This window comes from Nomascus leucogenys, chromosome 19, assembly GCF_006542625.1.
Source record: "Nomascus leucogenys isolate Asia chromosome 19, Asia_NLE_v1, whole genome shotgun sequence".
Lineage (NCBI taxonomy): Eukaryota > Metazoa > Chordata > Mammalia > Primates > Hylobatidae > Nomascus > Nomascus leucogenys.
In genome coordinates this window covers 14,852,908-14,876,746 of record NC_044399.1, presented here as the reverse complement: position 1 = coordinate 14,876,746, position 23,839 = coordinate 14,852,908, and the positions used below count along the sequence as shown (strand labels likewise).

At 35.3% G+C, this 23,839-nt stretch overlaps 1 protein-coding gene across 1 annotated transcript in view; it reads left to right on the top strand.

Annotated features, from left to right (window-relative positions):
* The window catches only part of NBAS (NBAS subunit of NRZ tethering complex), a 388,298-nt gene that overhangs the window by 140,875 nt on the left and 223,584 nt on the right, over positions 1-23,839 (top strand). Inside the window, exons 26-28 of the mRNA XM_030800558.1 lie at positions 12,505-12,638; positions 18,294-18,356; positions 20,411-20,533. Coding sequence (XP_030656418.1) covers positions 12,505-12,638; positions 18,294-18,356; positions 20,411-20,533 — 320 coding nt within the window. The remainder of the gene's footprint in view (positions 1-12,504; positions 12,639-18,293; positions 18,357-20,410; positions 20,534-23,839) is intronic.

Here is a 23,839-nt window from a genome sequence, read left to right as displayed (position 1 = left end):
GGAAGCCCCATGTAGGGCTCGTTCCAATTCTAAATTCTGGCTGGGACTATTTCCTTGCACCGGCCTTCATTAGTGATGTCTGGTAAGATACATGGTTATGGACCAGTATAATCAAAATAGAAAGGAAAACATTGCTTAGTTAATCTATGTTTTGGTTTCTGAAAGGGTGGTCTTTCAGAAATATATCTGTTCATTGGCTATTTAAAATTTTCTATCTTCTCATAAGCAGTTTGCTCTTAGTATTCCGATTTTAAGTTTGGGGTGGCGAGGTCGGGGTGGGTTTCTTGTGGCAGCAGAATACTTTGTGAGAAGCAAGATGGACTGAATATGAATGTTTTATGAGGAAGAAAGAAGTGACTTTAAATTCTTTCCAGTAATCCTGTGTGTTATACTTCCATAAATCTTTTGTATATAGTCAGCTTTTTGTTGTTTTTACTTGGCAATTTAGCGTGTGCCTTTTGAATAAAACATACAGCCATTTGCCTTTGTTAAAACATGTGAATCTCAAAGCAGAGAACAGTGATGTTGTTGGGCTCTTCCTTTCCAACCCAGCTTCTGTATTTCTCTCAGTGTTGTCTTCCTACAACATACATGTGATCATGTCATGAGCTGTGGAAAGTTTTCAGTGACTGACCATTGCTGACAGGTAAATGTTGGGTTCTCTAGAGTGGCTTGGAAGATTCTTTGCTGTCTGCTTCCTGTCTGCTTTAGCTTTATTTCGCTCCATGCATGCACTAGGATACTCACATGGAACTTCTTAACTCCTCCCCTGTCTGATTCACTCATGGCCCTCCGTGTGTTACAGACTGTTTCCTTTGTTTGGAGTAGTGATCCCGTTTCCTTCACTTAACAAATACCTCCCTATCCTTCAAGGTCCTGCTAAGATTCTCTCTGCTATGCAACCTTCTGTGACTTCTCTGTCTTCGTACTCTGTCTCTATTATAGCTCTTATCATACTGTGCTGTATTTATTTGCTTACATGTTTCTCTCTCTCTCCCTTTGCTTTCTGTATATATCTTCTAGATCTTATTTATCTCCTTATTACCAGGGAATTGCACGGTGCCTAGTAGAGAGCAATTGTCAGCAAATTTTGGCAGGGAAGTGAATAAATAAATGAATGATTGAAACTGGTGTCAATATAAAAAATATAGCAAGACAAATCTCTAAATGAAAATATTTTATTTGGGAGCAATATTCAAGAAGTAGGACTGCAATTCAAGACATACATACAGACCAAAGTAGCTTCCAGTATGTGTGGAGAATAAAGGAATAGGTTAGGGTTTACTGGGGAAAGAGGAGGTTATGCAAGTTGTTTTGAAAAGAAATCTTACTGGTGCTGGCAGTGTCTTACAAGAGCTGGTGAGTCTGACTGGCAAGCGTCAGTTGTAAGATAGGGCTTTGTAATCTTGGAGTTACGGTTAGGCTCTTGTAGTTTTGGATTGGGCTTGAGATAGTTTTTGAAATAGGCAAGTGTTTAAGTAGAAGTAATTAGCTCTCCTTGTGTGATTTGTGTAGTCAGCTGTGGTTTGGAAAAATTTTTTGTGATAGTTACCTATTATTAGGCAAATGATGTGTAAGAGCCCCTCCTTCATGGCTCTCCCCAGCTCCATTTGCCAGGGTTTGACACAGTGACTTCTATTGTGATTCTTTTTTTTTTTTTTTTTTTTTTGAGACGGAGTCTCACTCTGTCGCCCAGGCTGGAGTGCAGTGGCACGATCTCAGCTCACTGCAAGCTCCGCCTCCCGGATTCACGCCATTCTCCTGCCTCAGCCTCTCCGAGTAGCTGGGACTACAGGCGCCCACCACCACGCCCAGCTAATTTTTTGTATTTTTAGTGGAGACGGGGTTTCACCGTGGTCTCGATCTCCTGACCTTGTGATCCGCCCGCCTCGGCCTCCCAAAGTGCTGGGATTACAAGCGTGAGCCACCGCACCCGGCCTCTGTTGTGATTCTTACAAATTTCACACTGGATTTTATTATGATGCTTTGTATCACTTGATTACATTTGTTTGCTTTACTAAAATTGTGCGGGCAGCCTTGTTTGTGTTTTACTTGATTATTTACAAAAAGAATGCACCTCAGAGCTTCCATGAATCATGCACAAAGTATTTTTAGTAATGTAATAAGTGCAGTTATTTCTATATCAGATAGGATAGACTAAGTTATGCTACATTAACAAGTGACATCTATATCTTAGTAGCTTACAACTGCGAACAGTTATTTCTCACAAGTGTCATGTCAGCTGTGGTTGGCCTCTGCTTTGTCTCATGTCTTATTCATCTGGGGACTCAGGAAGAAAGAACAGTCCCCTTTCCTGTTTTGTGGCACAGGAAAAAGAACAAAGTAGAACCACACAGTGGCTCACAAAACTTCAGTCCAAATGTGGCTTAGGTTACTTCTTCACATTTCACAGGTCAAAGAACGTCTCATGGGCAAGCTTGATGTGAATGGGGCAGGGAAGAATAATCCTCTCAAAGGAAGAGAGGAGCAAATACTTGGGAATGATAATGAAGTTGACCAGAGTCATAATGATAAAGAAATGGATCTTGAGACTTAGCGCAGTGCTACCACTACGCTTGGCTGCCACATTTGTCTTTGAAGCCATCTCATACGCCTCAAACCTTCCTCTTTTTAAAAATAGTATCTTAAAGCACTCCTTTCTGATTTTAAGCCATTATTCTTTGCTTGGATTCCTCCTTAGAAAGTGAAACTTGGGAAGAAACTTGGGCTAGTCCTAGATAGGGGTAACTGGGGGACAAAAGCTTCTGCCTTCTCATATTGTTCTGACTTCTAAACTAGTAATTTTTGAGTGTATCTGTGCCTCACAACCATGTGCATTTTTTCTTAGCATTTTCTGTGCTCAATCCAGATATAATGGATTAGAAATTAGCGGAAGCATCCTGGAGTATGCGTTTGACAATTTATTCCGTGATTTTGATGGAAAACTGGGAACAACTGTCTTAAATGTCCACTCTTCTTTTAACAAATAGGACTTCACTAGGTATCATAGCTTTGTTAGGTGCCATCTTTTTTGTTCACTTCTGATTACATATGTCAGTGAGCGATTTTAGTTTGAAAATGACCTTTTCTAATTTAATGCTTACTGTAGAATATTTAGAAAACTCAAAAAACATAAAGATGAATATAAATTTTTGTAGCTGGCAATATCATTGACTAGAAATTCTAAAAATCTTACCATTAAAATATTTAGAAGTACTCATTAAAATGTTAATTTTTAAAAATCTGCTTACCTGCATAGTTGAACTTTTAGGAGAACAAGGGAAATTTGTACCAGGCAAAAGTGAAGAGAGAGGTAGAAGTTAGAGAAATACTCATTAGAAGGAGGGAGTGGCTACTTGGGATGGGGATTGTGGTCTTGAAACCTGTAGAGGAGTGAATTTTAATACCTGTCTTGGGATAGAAGGTGAAGTCTTTAAAATGATGAGTCAGAAGTCAGACTTCTGGTAGATCATGAGTGATCTGGTCAGCTGACCCTGGAGCTGATTTAGGGCTCTTGCCTCAGCTTCAGAGTCACCACAGCCATGGCCAGTTGGTTGGCCCCAGCAGCTGCTATAGGCTGAGAAGTCATCCACTGAGGAGGGGTACCAAGCAAAAGAACAGGAGGAGGAAGCAGGCCGGTGCCATAGCTCAGGCTGAAATTGAACAGTACTGCCCGCAGAGGGAGAAAGTGTTCAAGGCCAAGGAAGCTGCAGCACGGGGATACCATGGAACTGCAGGAGACCCATGAGAAGATGCCCATCTCCCAGACCTACTTCTAGCAGAACTATGAAGTCTTGGACAACCTTTGCCATATTGGCTAGAAATCCATGGAAACTTCCAGAAGAAAGGAGCACCTGTTTCATGGACTGGCATTTTAGATGCCCCCATGGAATATGAAGCTTTAGCAAAGCTCAAGTTATGTTCTTGTGAAAAGGCATTAAATTATTTCTGTATATTATACAGTAGGTGTTTTAATTTTTTGAGAGTAGCAAATCTGGCTTCTTTGTACAGACTTAGAACTTATGCAAAGATTTTATCTTTTTCCCTTATATTTGTTAGAAATTTAATGAGCACATGTTGTCTGTTTTCCTATGCCTTTTAGTCAAGTACACATGTATCAGTGTTGACTTTTTCTTTCTTAGATCTAGTAAAAAGAAATCCACTTCTTTGAAGAATAAAAGGGATGAAATAATTTTTTTTTTGCCCTAACACTTTCTTGAAGGTCATGGGCTTTATGAAAAAGTATTAAATAGTTACTTGAACCTGTGAGAAGTTGCAGCAAGCCTTAAAGTAGTTTATTCTTGCTAACGGTTAGAATAATGAATACTTGTGAATTGTTTGGGCTACATTTAGTTTCTCTTAATCAAAATCACCAGATGATAGAATTCACAAACTTTCTACATGTTATTACTTGGTATACTGATACTCATTTAAAATTAAAGATTTTTTTGTCATGCAGAAAATAAAAGAAAAAGAAGAAATAAGACTTGTATGTAATGCCATGGCTCTTTAAAAGATGCATTGTCAATAATGTAGAGTAGGAAACTGCTTATCCATTGGCACATGAAGGTAGCAGAGGAGCATGACTCCCTGGGTATGTATTCTGGATTTGAGGGGAGTGGGGAATGTGGGGGCAGGGAGTTTCTTTCTGAGCAGTCAAACAACAGGCTTGCCTAACATGAATTTGTGCTTTCAATTAGTACTCCTCTGTGACCTGTGATAAAACTGGACATGGGCTGGTGATACCTAGTTTGCTCGGTAGTAGCAAAAGCAAAACCTCTCTGAAGGACTCACTTTAATCTAGATTGTACAAGATTCTTATAGATAAAGCTTTGATGAAGATGAGGTTACAATCCAACTTTGTAAAACACAAAGGGAAACTAAACTTTGAGCAAAACTCAGTGGCAGGCCTTGTTCCCCTTCCCTTCTGGTAATAGATGATCAGATGCAGGCTATAAAATGAATATTTTAAATATTTGGGATATGAGAAAGAAATAAAGATGAGATAGGAAGGAGAAATTGTGAAAAAAGAAAAGTAAGATTTGAAAAAGAAGCACGTAGAACTTCTAGATTTGAAACTGTAGTAATAAAAGCAAAACATTAAATGGATGGATTCAAAAGAATTTTGGCTACAATTTAAGACAGAATTGAAATCTTGAAGATAATTTAAGAAATTTTCTGGATTGTTACACATGAAGGTGAAGAAATGAAAAATATACAGGGTTAAAAGACATCGAGGATAGAGAGAGCAGATCTGACATAAGAGTAATAAGCATTCCAGGAAGAGAGACTAGAGATGACAATAAGCAGGCAGTATTCAATGTGGGACTTTCCCAAAATCAGTGAAGGATATGAGGTACATTCAGATCTTGAGGAGGATAAGTGAAATACAGTTCAGCCTATATTTAGATGCACTCTAATAGAATTTAAGGATAACACGGGCACAGAGAGAATCTTAAAAGTGGCCTGGGATTAAACAAAAGTTACAGTCAAAAGAAACCCGTAAATCTGAAAGCAGACTTCTTAAGAACAATGGATACCAGAAGACAATGAAATAATATATGTGTGTTAAATGTCAAGGAAAATTAACCTTGATATTTAAGTCAACCTAATAGTTAATGATAGCCAGCATTTACTTGATGCTTTTAAAAAAACTTTTTGTAGGGATGGTGTCTTGCTACGTTGCCTAGGCTGGTCTCTGGAACTCCTGGCCTCAAGCAGTCCTCCCAGCTCAGCCTCCCAAAGCACTAGGATTACAAGCATGAGCCACAGTGCCTGGCTACTTAATGCGTTTTCTTTGGTAGTTATGTTTTAAATATTTCACGTGTATTAACTCATTTAATTTTTATGACTATATAGCTATCATTGTTCGCATTTTATAGATTGAGAGAAAGGAGAGTAGTTAATTAGCTTGCACACATTATATGTTTCTTATTTACTGATGCATTAGGGATTTAAGCCTAAGTAGTATGACTTCAAAACCTTTAAGCCACATAGTATACTGCATTTCTAACCCAGGATATTTTACTTAGAGACACTATCATTCAAATGTGAATGTAAAAAAGACTTTTTAAAGATAAATGAAAACTGAGAGAGTTTATCATTTACACACCCATCCTGAAAGAATTATTCAAGGATGTACTTCATGAAGAAGGAAATTATATACAAAAAGAAAGTAGTGAGATATAAGAGGGAATGATGAAGAGTGGGGAAAAAAATCATACTTAGGAAACAGTAAATATGAGAAAAACATAAAGCATTCAGTATTAAATTAATGATAATGAAAAAGTATGGGAAGTATTAAAAGCAAGGTGAACAATAGTAAGAAGGGAGTTTTAGTATCAGAGTTAAAATGACCAGAGGATCTGAATTGTTCAGGTGTTGGATGACGATAATCTTAACCAGACTTTGAATAGTCAAGTATGCGTATTACTTTATTATATTTTTATTCTGAAGTATAGCACATGTGGTAGGTAGCATAATCGCCTCCCAAAATGTCCATGTCCTAATTCCTGAACCTATGAAGATGTTACCTTACCTGGCAAAAGGGGCTTTGCAGGTTGGATTAAACTAAGGGCTTTTAGATGGCAAAGCTATCCTGAATTATCCAGGTGGATCCAGTCCTTAAAGGTAGCAAATCTTTCCGGCTGTGGTCAGGATGCTATAGAATTGTCAGATTGTTGCTGTCTTTGAAGATAGAGAAAGGGGCCATGAGACAAGTAGTGTGGGCACCCTCTAGAAGCTGGAAAAGGTAAGGAAGTGGGTTCTCTCCTAGAAGATCTGAAGGAACACATTTACTTGCTGACAACTGAATTTTAGCTCAGTCAGGTCCATTTTGGTTTCTGACCTACAGAACTGTAAGAGGATAAATTTGTGTTAGGTCACCAAGTTTGTGGTAATTTATTATGTCAGCATAGAAAACTAATATGGCATAAATACAGAAAACTACAAATAATGTATAAGGCTAGACATTTTTCTAAAGAGAACACCTGTATAATTGCCATTGAGGGTTTTTAAAAAAATTTTACTGATTCTGCTGTGTACATAGTAGCATCTCCTTGTGGTTTAATTTGCAGTACTGTGATATGGAAATTATCCTTTGCCAGTTACCCATGTGGCAAATAATCTCCACTCTCTTTGCCATTTTATTCTCTGAGTAGTGAAGTCACTGTCATCTGATCAGGGATTGAGCGGTTTCAAGTTTCAAAAAGACTCTCCTATTTCCAGTTCTCCCTTATTCCTAGGGTGTAGTCCTCCAGAAAGTATCAGAAGTATCAGGTGATAACTAGGGCTCTCTCCTTGGCAGGTCCTGGACTCCTGTCCTAGCAAGATATGTTTGTGGAGGGCATACTTACCCCCTTAAACTTTTGGCTGCAATTTTCTGTGCGCTTCCTCTTGGTCTACGGTCCTCAGAAATTGAAAAGTACCTCTCAAGCTGTGCTATTCAAAATGGTAGCCGCTAACCACATATGGATATAAATCCAAATCTAATAAAATTTTAAAAACTTACTTAGTCTCACTAGCTTTCCATATGTTGGGATGCATGTCATTCCCAATATTTTTGCAATTACAAACAGTGCTTCAATGAATAACCTTGTCCATATGTATTTTTATATTATTGGTGTATTTTCAGTGTATATTCCTGGAAGGAGACTGCTAGGTTTAAAAAGGCAAGAGTTGCCTTGATATAGCCAAATTTTTCTTTAGTAAGATTGTTCTAATTTACATTCCCACCAACCAAGTAGGAGTATGCCCGTTTCTCCACAATTTTGCCAACAGAATTTGTTGTCATGTTTTAAAATTTGTGCCAATGTGATAGGTGAGAAATGGTATTTCAGTGTTGTTTCAGTTTGCGCTTTTCTAATTAAGAGTTTTAACATTTTCCGGTATGTTAGATAGGCATTATCTCTCTTTTGTGAATTTATTCCTGTCCTTACTCCATTCTTCGCTAGGGTTTTTGTTCCTTTGTACCTTAATTTTTAGAAATTCTTACATATGCGTGTAACTAACCCTTTGTCTATGGCATATGTTGTGAATATTTCTCCCAGTTGGTCAGTTGTCTTTTGACTTTATTGTGTCATACAATGTTTTCATTTTTTAATTTTTGTGTAGTCAAATTGTTCAATCTTTTACTGCCTCTGTATTTTGAGTAATGGTTGGAAAGCCTTTTCATACTCAGAGTTAAGGAAGAATTCTCTCACAAATTCTTCTAGTACTTGCATGGTTTTATTTTTCTCCTCCCAATTTATTTGGAGTTTATTCTTTTGTATTGTGAGACATGGATCTGATTTTATTTTCCCAAATGACCACGTAATTGTTCCAGCATCATTTATTAGAAAGTTTATCTTTACTCTAGTGATTTGAAACGCCACCTTTGTCATATACCTAACTTTCCATCTGTACATGGGTTTAATTCTAGAATTTCTGTATTCTACTGGTCTGTCTGTCCATGCACTAGTACTTCATGATTTTAATTATAGAGATTTTAGTGTGTTTTAATGTCTGAGGAGGTAGTATTCCTCTGTGGGTTTTTTTCCCCATGTTTTTTGTTTTTGTTTTTTTACATGTTATTGTATATTTGTTTTTCTATCTGAACTTTAGTACCAGTTTGTCTGCTTTCATAAAATCGCTTATTGGTATTTTATTGTGATTGCATGGAATTTGTACATTAACTTAGGGAAACCAATATTTGTATAATGTTCAGTCATCTTATCCAATAATAGGGGATGTTGTTCTATTAGTTTATGTATTCTTAAATCTCTTTCAGGATTGCTTGAAAATTTTCCTCTTAGGTGTTTTGCACATTTTTTGTTAAATTTATTCCTAAATTTTAACTTTTCTCTATTTATACTATCTACCCTCATTTCCTCTAACTATTTAATGTTTGTGTATATAAAAGCTATTTGTTAATTTTGTATTCTGCTACTTCACTGATTTCTTTGATTGTTTGATTCTTTGGGATTTTCCAGGTATCCTATCTTATCTGTGTTCTTTTCTAGTTGTATATAGTGCATAATTTTAAGATTTTTTAGAAATTATTATTCTTTTGCATTTTACCTTGCTGTGCAGTATGGGTGATAGTCTGCTGCCTATGGTGTGGAAGACTCATTTCATTGACTTCTAAGGAAGTCCCAGATGGGCTGTCCTCTTTTAGCTTGAGAAAGGGCAAATGACAAATAAAAGTGACAACTGAGATAATAGGGAAGGAATGATGAAAAAAAAGTGTGTCTTAGACTATATGAAGTTAGACATCTTATAGGGATTCTAACAGGGAAAGATTGAAAAATGTCTTATAAATTTGAACAGTATGTTTCATGTACACAATAGATTATATTTTAAAAGATATGCAGAATGGCATAAGAAAAGAAAAGAAATGTGCCATAGGAATACAGAGAGAAAAGGGTATCTATGTATGAGAGTAGTATAAGGACTTATTCACTGGACTCGCAACTGTTGAGCATACTCCAGGACTGTAGAAATCTGGGAAAGCTGAATTTAAGTCAAAGTCAAATGGAGATAATACTGGATTACTGGATAGGTTTTAGACATGGCAAGACACATCTTCTTGAGAAGACATTCCCGGTAGGAGAAGACTAAAACAAGGAGACGTAATCAGGTTAATATCATGTTTAGGTAAATGCAAGTAATTTAATTTGAGTGAAATAAAACTTAATGTAGAAGGGTAAGTGGTTCATGGGAGCAGGCCATAGAGGCGTTTAAGTGGAAGGCAAAAGGTTTATTCTTTACCTTTCATATTGAAGGACTGTAAAAGGATTCTCAGCGTAAGGTTTGAACATGTGTAATGAAATATGGACTCAAGGACATTGAACTTAAAAGTGGTTCTTTAGGGCAGGGCACAGTGGCCCACGCCTGTAATCCCAGCATTTTGGGAGCCCGAGGTGGGTGAATCATCTTAGGTCAAGAGTTGGAGACCAGCCTGGCCAACATGACGAAAGTCCGTCTCTACTAAAAATACAAAAATTAGCCAGATGTGATTGTGGGTGCCTGTAATTCCAGCTACTCAGGAGGCCGAGGCAGGACGATCGCTTGGACCTGGGAGGTGGAGGTTGCAGTGAGCTGAGATTGCACCACTGCACTTGAGCCTGGGCAACACAGCGAGACTCTGTCTCAAAAAAAAAAAAAATAAATTAAAAAAAATTACAGTGGTTCTTTAATGTCTCACAGAGGGAAGGATAGGAAGTGGGGAGAACAAGTAAGACATCAAGGACTTTGGCTTTTATTTCAAATGGTTTCCCAAATTGTTCCTTGACTGAAATTGGTTTCAGTGTTTTTATCTTCCAGGCATGTTTTCTTACCATATATGAGTGTTTTATCGCCATATCTTCTCTCAATTTCCTTCATTCATCCTGAATGCAGGATTGTGAGAGCCTGTCTTGCTTAGTTTAGGCTCTGGAGCCAATTGCCTGGTTTGAATCCTGGCTTTACCACTTATTAGCTCTGTGGGTTCAGGCAAATTATTTGACCTCTTAGGGTATTTGTTTTTCATTTTGTATAATGAGAATAGTACTAGTAGTAATTTTATAGGATTGTTATGATGACTTATGAATTAGTGCACACAAAGCACTTAGAAATGGTACCTGGCACACAATAAGAAATCAGAGAGCTGTGTGTGGTGGCTCATGCCTGTAATCCCAGCACTTTGGGAAGTCGAGGCAGGAGGATCACTTGAGGCCAGGGGTTCGAGACCAGCCTGAGCAACATAGTGAGACCCTGTATCTGGAAAAAAAAAAAAAAGTGTATACATACACACACACACATACACACACACAGGAAAGAAGGAAAAATAAATCAGGAAAGGTAGCTGTTTTTATTAATTTTCAACAGTACTTATTTTTATTACTCTCAGCTTGTTCCTATTTTACCAGTTAGTGACTTTGCAACCTTGGTTAACTCTTTGACAGATGACATTTTGAATACATTCATCCCTCAGTATCTGGGGGAGATTGCTTTAGGACCCCTCTTAAGCCCTCCTGCCACCAGGCTACCAAAATCCATGGATACTCAAGTCCCTGATACACAATGGTGTAGTATTTGCGATAACCTTTGCACATCCACCTGTATACTTTCAATCTTCTGTAGATTACATATAATACCTAATACAATGTAAATGTTATGTAAATAGTTTTTATACTATATTGTTTAGGGAATAATGACAAGAAAAAATGGTCTGTACATGTTCACTTCAGACACTTTTTCCCCCAGATATTTTGGATACATAGTTGGTTGAATCCAGGGAAGTGGAGCCCACAGATATGGAGGGCCAACTCTACCTTGAAGAAATGTATATAAATCCTTTAATTCAGCAGCTTTGGCAAACTTTGTTTTCCTGGTAACCTTGAAAGTTTCTTTTTTACGTCCATTGATGTGATTTTTCTACTGAGAAAATGCCCTCGTTTGGTAGCTTCTCTCCATCACTTTCCTATCTCTTTTGTGTTTACTGATGAGTTTCTACTAAAACATTGAAAACCAGTAGACTGTTATCATGGAAGTTATCTTAGATTTATTTTGTTGTTCAAAAGAGCTCTAAGAAAATTACTTTCATCATTTAGCATTAACTCGTCATAATGCTAAATGACGAGTTAATGGGTGCAGCACACCAACATGGCACATGGATACATATGTAACAACGCTGCACATTGTGCACATGTACCCTAAAACTTAAAGTATAATAATAATAAAAGAAAATTACTTTCATTTTGGTTGCTGTGGTGCTAATAATATAATCATGCAAATTCTTATTTTTTTCTGTATTTATTTTTCATTCTATATTTATTAATTTAATCCTTGCAATAATCTTTTTAGAAAGGTATTGTTAATATTCATGCTTTATAGATGAGAAAAAAATCAATTGGTTATTTTCATATCCTGGAAAATACTCCAAAAATGGGAATCTGTGGTTTGCCATGGGAAATGCTTTGTTCTATACAGAAAGTCACCCTAAGTAGCCATCTTTCTTCATCAGAAATATGGAATGTGTTCTGTGATTTGTGTATTGCTCTATTACAATTGGACTTCTTTTGAATAGAATGTCAGCACTCTGTAGTTAAATGAGTAATATATAATGCCTACTGAAAAGTAGTAGGTTGTAACATCTTTGAATATTAGTTAAGGAATTTAATATAACTTTGTAACTGAAACACATAGAATTTGGCTTCAGGGTTAGAAATATTCTTAATGAATTGCCTTTTTAATTCACAGTGTTTCTTTTTTCTATATTGACTGGGTCATAAATTGAAGAATCTGTTTTCAGCTGATACATAGCTTATGGGGTTACAAATTATCTTTTATAGTTGATTCTGTAATTAAAATGTGATTTCAGTCAGAATTATTAAAGACCCCAGAAATCTATAAAGAAAAATCAAGACTTGTTTCTATAGTTGATTAATTGTGCTATTTAATATTCTGTTGACAGTAGTATTGGGATATGGAAAAATTGGCTATAAATCTGTTGACATTTAGTACAACATGCTTTATTTTCTGTAGCTGCAGCAAAAAATTATTCCTGATCAGGACCAACTGATGGCAATAGCACTAGAGTGCATCTATACCTGTGAACGAAATGACCAACTCTCTCTTTGCTATGACATATTAGAATGTCTGCCAGAAAGAGGATATGGGTAAGAATACACAGTATGCCAGTCTTACTGTGTTTTTTTATTCTAACAGTTGAAATAAAAACGTTGCTTCCCCAAATGTTTACCTTAGAGAATTTTGGGAATGTGAAAAAAAATAAGGAAGAAAATAAAATCATCTGCAGTTCTATTGCCTAGGATAAACATTTCTTGTCCTACCAATATATGGGAAGTTCTATGTTTTGTTCAACTGTAATTATAATTAAATTCTGCATTTTGTCAAACATGATAATTTCCTACTGAAAAACAAAAATGCCACCATGATCTCCACAAAAACTACTTTTTATAAGTCAGTAGGTAGTAATTGTGTTTTTAATGAAGCATTTTTCATATTTATGAGCTAATTATATTCTATGAATTTTTTGTGCTTGGCCTTTGCCTATAGTAATTCTTTTAAGTAGTGAATGTACCTAATTTTTAACTGCTTTTATATTTAAATGGAAATGTGTATAATATGCTTTTGGATTATTTAGTTGTATGCAAGTCAAACTTGTGTGTTTTCTTTGGAAGTCAGGTAACAATCTAATCCCTCTATTAAATTTAGCACATATGATAAATTTCACATCTGGAGACATAAATAACAACACATGAAAGAGTGGTGAATACCAGCAGACCTGTTTTAAGCTTTTATGACTTTTAACCAAATAACTTTACTTCTTTGGTCATTAGTTTCCTGATTTACAAAATCAGATATTTAGACAAGAAAGCCTCATTCTCTGTTTTCTCTTTCTCTTTGCTCTCTTTTTATCTTCTCCCTCTTTTCTCTCTTTTCCTTTTTCTTTTAAGGACATTTTTATTTATTCTTTTTATTTTGGGAAGGGGGGCTCATATCTGACTAAAGGAAATTTTTATTTCTTATGAAGCAAATGATAGCAGTCACCAATTTTGTAATCTACCATGAAAGAGTTATTCACACAGTCATTAGTTATACTGAAATCAGGTGAAAAAATGATGAGAAAAGGTTATTTGCCTAGTGAATTTTTTTTTAAATTTCAAAGTTGAGCTCTAACTGCCATCATCTTAACCAAGTCGTGAAAGGTGGCATCACTTACAGTCAGACAGCTTGACCTTACATGCCTCCTTATGTGATGCAGTATGAAGTACCTGGTCTTACAGCATCCCTTAAGAAATATTTTTGCTAAAGTTGTTTACCCTGAGTCTAATCAGTCTTTTAGATTGAACTTCTAGTCTGCAGTTAATACGGAAAATAGAGAGACAAGGTAAATAACATCATGAAGAAAGCGGTAAGACAAATACTGAATGTGGGATAGTCTATGCATTAACTGGTCTTTTTGACTTTAAACAGTTAGTGTCATTTAGAAAGACAAAATGTGGGGCCATGGGGAGGCACTTTTCTAAAATAAAGGAGCCTAAAGGGACATGATCTTCCTCTAATTTTTAAATATAAATAATGTATGAACAGAAAGTCAGGGAATTATAAGACTGGTATTAGTAATATCAGCTGATAAACAGCTGTTTGCTGCCCACTTTTCCCATCCTTGGATTCCTGTCTTCAAAAAGCAAATGCTTTCACTGGTAGGTTTTTCCTTGTCTTTGCCTACCTCCTTTAAAATGTTATGCTCATGTTGTTATTTTTTGATTTTGCAATTTTAGATCATTTTTTGCTTCCCTTTATGGAAGTCCTTTCCCTTCTCTCATATCCACTTCTCCCACCATTCTCCAGTGTTTTCATCATTATGATTACGTAAATATTGTTTATATTGCAGAACTAGGTGTGATTTATTTTCCTTTTAATACAACTCTCTGTTTTTCTTGGATTGAATAATTTCCTTTTCTGTTGTTTTCTTTTTTCCATCACCCTCATGAACTACTTTCAGTCATGAAAACTATTTAATAATCTCTCTGTTTGTTTCTGGTTTTTTTTTTTTTTCTCTATCTCTTCTTCTCTCGCTCTCTTCTTTTTGAAACATCTTTCTTGGAATTGGTATGAATGAATTGTTCTCTGTGTCTGCTGTCCATCTATTATCCCGGGACTTCGTTTGCCTCTCTCTCGTGTTGCATGTTGCATTTCTTGGTTTTCCTTTCTTCTTTCTTTTTCCTCATTTTGATGGAGCATACTGTCAAATAGCTTCCTGTCAAAGATTGCCTGGGAGGTATTTTTTAAAAGACTGTCACATATTAGGAAAATACCACAATTGCACACTTTTACTTGGTAGAAGGTTTAATTGTACATGGAATCATAGAATCCTTATCTTGTGAATTTTGAAGGTATTACTCTTGTCTTTTCTTTCTAGTATTGTTGAGAAGTTCAGTGGCATTCTGAATAATCCCTAATTAAATATGGATTTTTTTTAAAGAAGATTTCAGTATCTTCATTTTTTGTGTTTAGAAATAGCATAAGGATGTGTTTCTGTTTCATATGTAAATTCATTGCGGTGTTCACTGAATGGTCTAATCCATTCTGGAAATTCATAACCTTCGGACCTTTGGGGTATGTTCTTATATTTTTTCCTTGATAAGTTCATTTGTACTCCTCTTTTTTCTTCCTTCCTTCTTTAGGTAGGGAAAGGTAAATCAGAGTGGACTCAGCATCTGTTTATTATTCAGACCTGTACCCGAACACAGTTTACCTCACATCCCTAGTAAAGAGCAGCAGAGTGTAGCAAGTGTGTCTCTGTAGGCCTTCCATAGGCAGCCAAAGGCAGGTAAACTAGATAGTTTTAATAGATTTTTGTAGCAAAGTGTTGTTCCCATCATTTCCAAACCTCAACCCAAAGGCTATCAGTGTGGCAGTAGTCAAATTGCTCCTCCCTGGAGGGTGACAAGAGATGCAAAAGCCCCTGGTTCCTCCGAGAGCTGGAGTGGCAGGGAGTTTCTTCCTTGCTGGGCTCTGTGGGAACCTTATGATTCCTCTGTCAACTTCATATCTCATTTCTTGTTCTAAGTTGACCAGGCAAAACCACTGACTTCCAACTCGTGTGCATAACTCTTACAAGTAAATATATTAGGCTTTGTTTTCCACTAAGCTCAAATAGCATAAATATCAATCAGAGCTTATCTATTATTAAATAGTAATTTGTCTACATTGAGGAGATTGTCATGGTATCAATAGGATGATTATATTAAAAACTTTTTTTTATGTAGATGTTACAGTTAGGGGATTAACATATTTGTTTTTGAAGAATGTATAGGCTAAGAAATGCCTCTCATGTATACATAGCCAAAAGCTTTTCTTGGCTTCAGATTAATGATTTCTGATGTAACATTTTTTAATGTAAACACAAAAAATGGCTTGATATTTTCTTGTTACTCCATTTATTTCTTAATGATTGCATTTCATGTTTCTAATTTTCTAAGTAAATTGTAATTACAAATTAGCCTTGTATTAAAATATAGGGCTCAAAATATTTTCTGTGGTTCTCTTTGTTCTTCTTGCCAAGTTTGTCAATTTATATTCTGTCAGTGATTGTTTGTTTATTTTTAGTTGTAGTTGTTATTTATCAAATGGTAAACTATAAATACATCCATTTGCTATTTGAGAAATGAGCAGTCACTCATTTAATCTAATTAAATTTTTGTGCATCTTACCTAGGCAGATTACTTAATCTGGCTAAAAGAACTTTACTCATTATGTTCGTGAATGTCAGTTCACAAAGGAAGAATATTGTATCTCTAATATCTATGATAAATGATTATAATAGAGCTGTAAAATGATAATTTCAAAAATATTGTTGAATAAGGCCAGGTGCAGTTACTCATGCCTGTAATCCCAGCACTTTGGAAGGCCAAGGAGGGAGAATCAGTTGAGACCAGTCTGGGGAACATGGGAAGACCCCATCTCTACAAAAAAATTTAAAAATTAGCTGGGTGTGGTAGCGTATACAGCTTTAGTCCTAGCTACTCAGAAGGCTGAGCCAGGAGGATCGCTTGAGCCCGGGACGCAGACGTTGCAGTGAGCCATGATCCTGCTACTGCATTCCAGCCTAGGTGACAGAGCAAAACCCTGTCTCAAACAAAACAAAACAAACAAACAAAAAAACTATACACAAATGCACACACACACACACACACACTGCTGACTATGTTAAGGGAAGTTAGCTCTGATGAATAATCATCTGAAGGACTTTAAGTAGATTATATCTCACTCATCACTCTTGTTCAAAGCCTGAAATTTAGTTTAAACAGATAGTGTAGTCTTTGTAAATTGCAGTGATTAATTGTCAAATACATTTAGACCAGGCAGATAGATAGTTTTAAAAATAATGAGGGTTTTTTGTCCAAAGCAGGACATTTTTAATTTTCCAAGTCCACGCAAAGATTTTTTGTTTGGGCTTATTGTTAATAAAACCATTGCTTTCTCTGGTGTGGGCCTCCAAGATGACGAAGAAAAGAAGGAACAATGGTCATGCCAAAAAGTGCCACAGCCACATGCAGCCAGTTCACTGCATGAACTGTGCCCGATGTGTGCCCAAGTACAAGAGCATTAAGAAATTCGTCATTTGAAACATAGTGGAGGCCACAGCAGTCAGGAACATTTCTGAAGCGAGCATCTTCGATGCCTATGTGCTTCCTAAGCTGTATGTGAAGCTGCGTTACTGTGTGGGTTGTGCAATTCACAGCAAAATAGTCAGGAATTGATATCGTGAAGCCTGCAAGGACCGAACACCCCCATGCCAATTTTGACCTGCGGGTGCTGCCCCACAACCCCCACCGAAGCCTATGTAAGGAGCTGAGTCCTTAAATAATGAAGACAGACTATTCTCTGGAGAAAAATACAATGGAAATTGTACTGAAAAAAAATAAATAAATAAAACCATAAGATCTTGCTGGAATTTAGGTGGAGCATTGCATAGAAGGCACCTGAGAGTGGCAGCGGCAGTGTTTCTCAGTTGAGAGTGTTTGGGACACAGAGTTGTCTAGGGTGAAAGAGGGCTTTTATGGCAGTTATAATCTTTTTCACCATATCCCTGTATTCACTTGCACATATGTTGTGCCATACTTAATCTTCCCTACCAGCCACATTTTTATTAGTTTGTGATCTTTTTCATGATGGTGTTTCTCCTAGTCCCTGCTTATTGGCTTCCTCAGAAAGCATTTGCTTTTCATCTTCACTCCCTACTAGGGATTATCTATGTGATGGATATACTTCTCACTGATTCTTTAACATTGAAGTGGATGGGATTTCCTTCCCTTAAAGCACAAGGGATGATTATGTGGAAGAACTTTTCTGAGTATATGGAATCCTAATGGAAACTTCCTGGAGAGGAGGGGGTCCTAAGTTGTGTAGATAGGCCTAGGAGAAAGCCAACACGGCTATGCTTTTTCTTAATCTGTTTTATTGGTTTAAAAGAACAGTAGTAAAGAGTGATTTTACCTTTTACCTCATCTTAAATAATCGATTTATAATTTTTTTTTTACCTTTAAGCACAACTGAACCAAAAGTACCCTAGAAAATAGTTGTTCATATCTGACTAATCTGTAACAGAGAATATTGTTCTACTCTAGCATTTCTTATACAATTTTCTTGAATCATTAATAATGCTGAATGAGTTTAGGTAATATTGTTATACATTACATATAAAAGAAACATCTTTTTTTCACTTCATTAAGTTTTGTATTTTATTTAAAAAGCTAATACTAAACTTGAGGGTTTTTATTTTTCTTCTTTTAATTTATTAGTGATAACACAGAGGCAACCACAAAGCTTCATGACATGGTAGACCAACTGGAACAAATTCTCAGGTGAGAAAAATGACAGTTTTTTTTTTTTGTTCCATACTTATTAAGGGAATTTGTCCAAGAAATGTCACACTAAGTCTGCCTGTGAGTCATTGTTTCTATTTTAACCTCATTTTTGTTTGATTGTTTTGGGAGTGAATTTTCTCGACAACGAATACACTGCACCCCTATTGTAGTGGAGTGATAGAATAATAACGTGCTCTTTGAAAATCCGCCTTCAAATTTAGACGTCGCCACTTACTAGTTGTGTGATCTTTGGGCCTAGGGTTTTCTTACATATAATATCTAACTCACGAAATTGTGGAATCAATATTAGATTAAGCATTTAAAGTGCCTCCTACGTAGTAGGCACATAACAAATGTTAGTTCCTGCAGCAATTATTGCATCTTTATCAGCAAACAATGTTCATTACACTAACTTCCCTTTTTAGGGCATAATACATTGAATTGACTATTTGTATTATGTCAAACAGCATTAGAACCCTCATGCAACACTGGAGGAATATTCTCTACTGTTGTAATAAAATGTTAAACTATCTCTTCTGGAGATTGAAATCATCTTAATTTCCCATGTAGAAAGTCTGATATTGTTTACTAATATTTATTTTTATGTTTATATAAATATGCACATTTAACTTTATTGTATTAAAAGTAAAATTTTAAGAATAATAAACTCTCGTCTTCCAATATATAATTGTACAAATTTATAGCTAATAACATTACTTTACTAATAGTAGTATGTATGATAATTTGGAGTCCACTGATTAGAAATCTTATTCAAATTAATGGACTTTAGTGTAAAAATATTTCAAATTGCCTTTAAGGGAACAGAATGTTTTTGTGTACCATAATATGTGAGTTTAATAGAGAATTAACTGTTCAGTTTCCTGAAGATCTGTGTTTATTATTACCTAGCTTGATTCCTGTTATTCTGTGTTCTGAAAGTTATACAGTTGTATTTCTTGAAAAATGTTTACAAAATCAGCTTTTCCTATTATAGGTTGGCTTGTGTCTGCCCTCCCCGCTACCTTCCTAACACATTCAGTTTAGTTTGACTAAGGCTTTGTGGGTTGAGTCAATGTAAATTCATTCTCTACAAATCTGCATAGTTACCTTTATTTCTCTAGTAAAATTCAGAAGAGATAGCTCAAAGAGATACAGTGAAATAAATGTAATTTATTTCATCACATGTCTGGTTGTAACCATGGGTGGTCCTGGTAGTTTTATTATGCCATCAGTACCTCAAGGAAACACTTAACACCCTACAGGTTTCTGGATGATGTTTAGGTTTCACTATTTAGCTTAATTTACTGTGCTTTCAAAATAAGAGCTTTGTATTCCTGTTCCACCTCATAGCCCCCAGACACTTGATAAATGTTTTAGTATACATAATGCCAGGTGACTTTACTGATGAAACCTATTTTCTGAAGAGTTACTGGATTTGATCCAGTAACTCTATTCAGTCCTGTAGTAGTTAGTTCATAAATGTGAGATTTTGTGAGTCAGATCAAGTATTTATATGATGTTGATGATTATGGAATGGGATATCTCAAGAAGATTCATATGGGACAGAGAATTTTTGACATATCTTATATATTTATAAAATGGATTCTTGACAGAGAATGAGCCTGATGATTTCCAGTCTTCTAACTCTAACATTCTTGGTTTATTGCTTTTCTAGTAGTCTTGCCTATAACAGAATACTCAATAGGATTAATAAGAGTTAAAACTGTACTGAAAGTATAGATTTGGCTTATTTTACTGACAGGTGCTGTGGCAAAAAATATTTTTGAGATAAAGATAGGTCATGCTTTCTTTTAGTATGCTTCTTAGCCCAACTACATTCTAATAAAAGTCAATGAGAAAGGTAAGATTTGTTATATAATTATTCAATTTTTTTTTCTTTTTTGCTGAGAATCAGTTATATGTAAAATTGGATTACACTATGGGATAATTTTTTTTAATACTAAACACTGAAGTGCTACCTCTATGCCTAAGATTCTTAGATTCTTTTTGTTTGGTAGCAAGACATTAAATAATTCTTTTTTCACTTATAGTGTGTCAGAGCTTTTGGAAAAACATGGACTCGAGAAACCAATTTCATTTGTTAAAAACACTCAGTCTAGCTCAGAAGAGGCACGCAAGCTGATGGTTAGATTGACGAGGCACACCGGCCGGAAGTGAGTGATAAAATTAATTGATAGTTGGGTCAATTAATTTTAAATACTTTTAAAAGTATTTCTCTTTTTCTGACAACCTCATTGTGTTATAACTAATAATAAACTGCACATATTTAAAGTGTAAGTATAATTTGACAAGTTTTGATATATGTGTATACCCATGGGAAACCATCATTATGATTAAGATAATAAACATATCCAGTACCCCTGAAAGTTTTTTGATTACTCCTTTAGAATCCTTTCTCTCTTGCTTTTCTTTATCATGCTCCCTTCTCCTCATCAGGGCTACCACTAATCTATTTTCTTTTCTTCTTTATATTACTTTGCATTTCCTAGAATTTTATAGAAATAAATCACACAGTGTAACTTTCTTGTTTGTGTGTTTGTTTGGCTTTCACTCACTATAATTATTTTGTGATTCATCCATGTTGTGTCATGGATCAGTAGTTTATTTCTTTTTATTTGCTGAATGGCATTTCATTGTATGGATTTTTCACACCCTGTTTACCACTTCTGTGTCCATGGACATTTGGGTTATTTTGAGTTTTGGCTTTTACAAATAAAGTTGCTATGACTTTTCATATGCAAGTGTTTGTGTAGACATATGCTTTCATTTCTCTCAGACAAATACCTAAGGATGAAATGGCAGGATCATTTGGTAGGTGAATAGTTAACTTTCAAAAACTGCCAAACTGATTTTTAAAGGATTTGTACCATTTTACTTTCCTACTACTCTTGTAGGAGAGTTGCAGTTGCTACATCCTACGTTGCTCTTCTATATCCTCATCAACACTTGGTGTGGTCAGTGCTTATTTGCTATTTGTATATTTTCTTTACGTGTCTTTAAAACTGAGTTATTTTTCTTTTTGTTGAGTTTTGGGAGTTTTCTTAAATATTCTAGATATAAGTCCTTTTATTAGATATATGCTTTGCGAAGATTTTCTCCCATTTGTGCCCTGTCTTTTCATTATCTTACCTTTGTGTTTTGAAGAGTATGCTTTTTAAAAATTTGCCTTTTAATCAATTTGTACTTTTTTATTGCTTTGCCACAATGTTTTTCTCCTCCCTTTGTTAGCAAAATTTTTGGTTTTACATTTTACATTTAGACCCATGAACCATTCTGAGAGTCCATTTTTGTTTATTGTTCAAAGTATGGATCAAAAAACTTTTTATATCTAATTATTCCTCACCATTTGTTAAAAAAAGCCATCTTTTACTGAATTACCTTTGCAATTTTCTTGAAATCTGTTGTCTGTGTAAATGGGGGCCTAGTTTTTGATTATTTTATTCCATTGATCCATTTATTTATCTTTCTTCCAATACCATACTGTGTTAATTATTGCAGATTTCTATTAAGTATTGAAATTAGATAACATTAGTCTCCCAGCTTTGTTTTTTTCCCCAAAGTTGTTTCATTATAGGGCCTTTGCAGTTCCATATGCATTTTAGAATAAGCTTGCCAATTTCTTCATTTGGAATTTTGATAAGGATTGCATCAAATCTGTAGGTCAATTTGGAGAGTGTTGCTATCCTAAGTCAATATTAAGTCTTCCAATCCATGAACACAGGATGTCTTTCCCTTTACTTAGTTCTTCTTTAATTTCTTTAAATGATCTTGTAGTTTTCAGTGTACTATTCTTGCATTTATTTTGTTAAATTATTCTTAAGTATTTTATTCTTTTTTGGTCCTATTGTAAAGGGAATTGCTTTCCTAATTTCATCTTCAGATTGTTCCTTCCTAATGTGTAGAAATACAGTTGATTCTTCAATATATTGATCTTATGTCCTCTAACTTTTCTGGGCTTACTTATTAGCTCTAATAGTTTTTCTTTGCAGACTACGTGGGATTTCCTATATAAAAGATTACACTATCACAGGAAGATCTACCTTTACCTCTACAATATGAGTTTGTAGCAAGATACTTTCTACTCTCCAAACTTTTTTTGTTGTTGTCATATAATTTACTTTTATGTATGTTAAAAACCCCACTTTGCATTGTATTATTATTTGCAAGCAGTAAACTATTTTTTAAAGTGATGTAAACAGTGTGAAAAATGTGTTGCATATTTATCCATGTAGTTACCATTTCTGGCACTTTTTATTGTTTATGTAGACCTATGTTTCCATCTGGTTGCATTTTCTTTTTGTCTAGAAGGTTTGTTTTAATTTTTTTTTGTAGTGCTAGGATGCCAGTGATTCATTTGTACATCTTTGTTTGTTTAAAAAAGTCTTTATTTCACATTTTTCTCTGAAGGATATATTCACTTGGTATACACTTCAAATTTGACAGTTTTTTTTTTTTTTAGTATGCTACAGTACAGAAATTGCTCCACTGTCTCCTAGCATGCATTTTTTTCCAAAGAGAAATCTGCTGTCAGAGTTAATCTATTTCTGATGTGTTTCTCATATTTTTAAAATTGCTATTGTGAATGTCTCTTTTTGACATCAGTTTCAAATTTAATTTCATGGTGTAGTTTTCTTCAAAACGCATCTTGGATCTTGGATCTTGGGTCTTTGGGTTTATAGTTTCCATCCAACTTGGAAAATTTTTGCATATTTCTTCTCCTTTATCTTCTGCTCCTCTCCTTTCAGGACTCCAATTACACATCTATTAGGACCTTTCAAGTTGCTTCATAGCTCATCAATACTGTGTTACTTGTTTATTTGTTTTAATATTCTTAGGTATTTTTGTTTCATTTTGAATAATTTCTATCGCTGTTTTTTAAAGTCCACTAAATCTTTTTTTCTCTCATGTCTCATCAATTTGTACATTCATTATATTTTTCCTTAAGAGTTTTTTTTTAAATCTCTAAGAGTTCAATTTTGGTTTTTATTAAACTTTCATGCCTCATTAACTTTTTGAACATACGTTAAACAGTTATAATACATTTTAAAACACTCTTGTCAGTTTTTCTAACACCAGCGTTTGCTTTTTCTAACATTTCTCTTCTTTTTAAAAGCATCTTTCTAACATCTGTGATACCCATCTAATATCTGGATAGGTTTTGAATAATTTTTTCTTCACTATCTGTCATATTTTTCATGTCTTTCAATGCAAAATAATTTTTTTTTTTTTTTGAGATGGAGTCTTGCTCTGTCACCCAGGCTAGATGCAGTGGTGCGATCTCGGCTCACTGCATCCCCCACCTCCTGGGCTCAAGTGATTCTCCTGCCTCAGCCTCCCGAGTAGCTAGGATTACAGGCACGCTGCCTGCCCAGCTAATTTTTGTATTTTTAGTAGAGACGGGATTTCACCATGTTGGTCAGACTGGTCTCAAACTCCTGACCTCGTGATCCACCTACCTC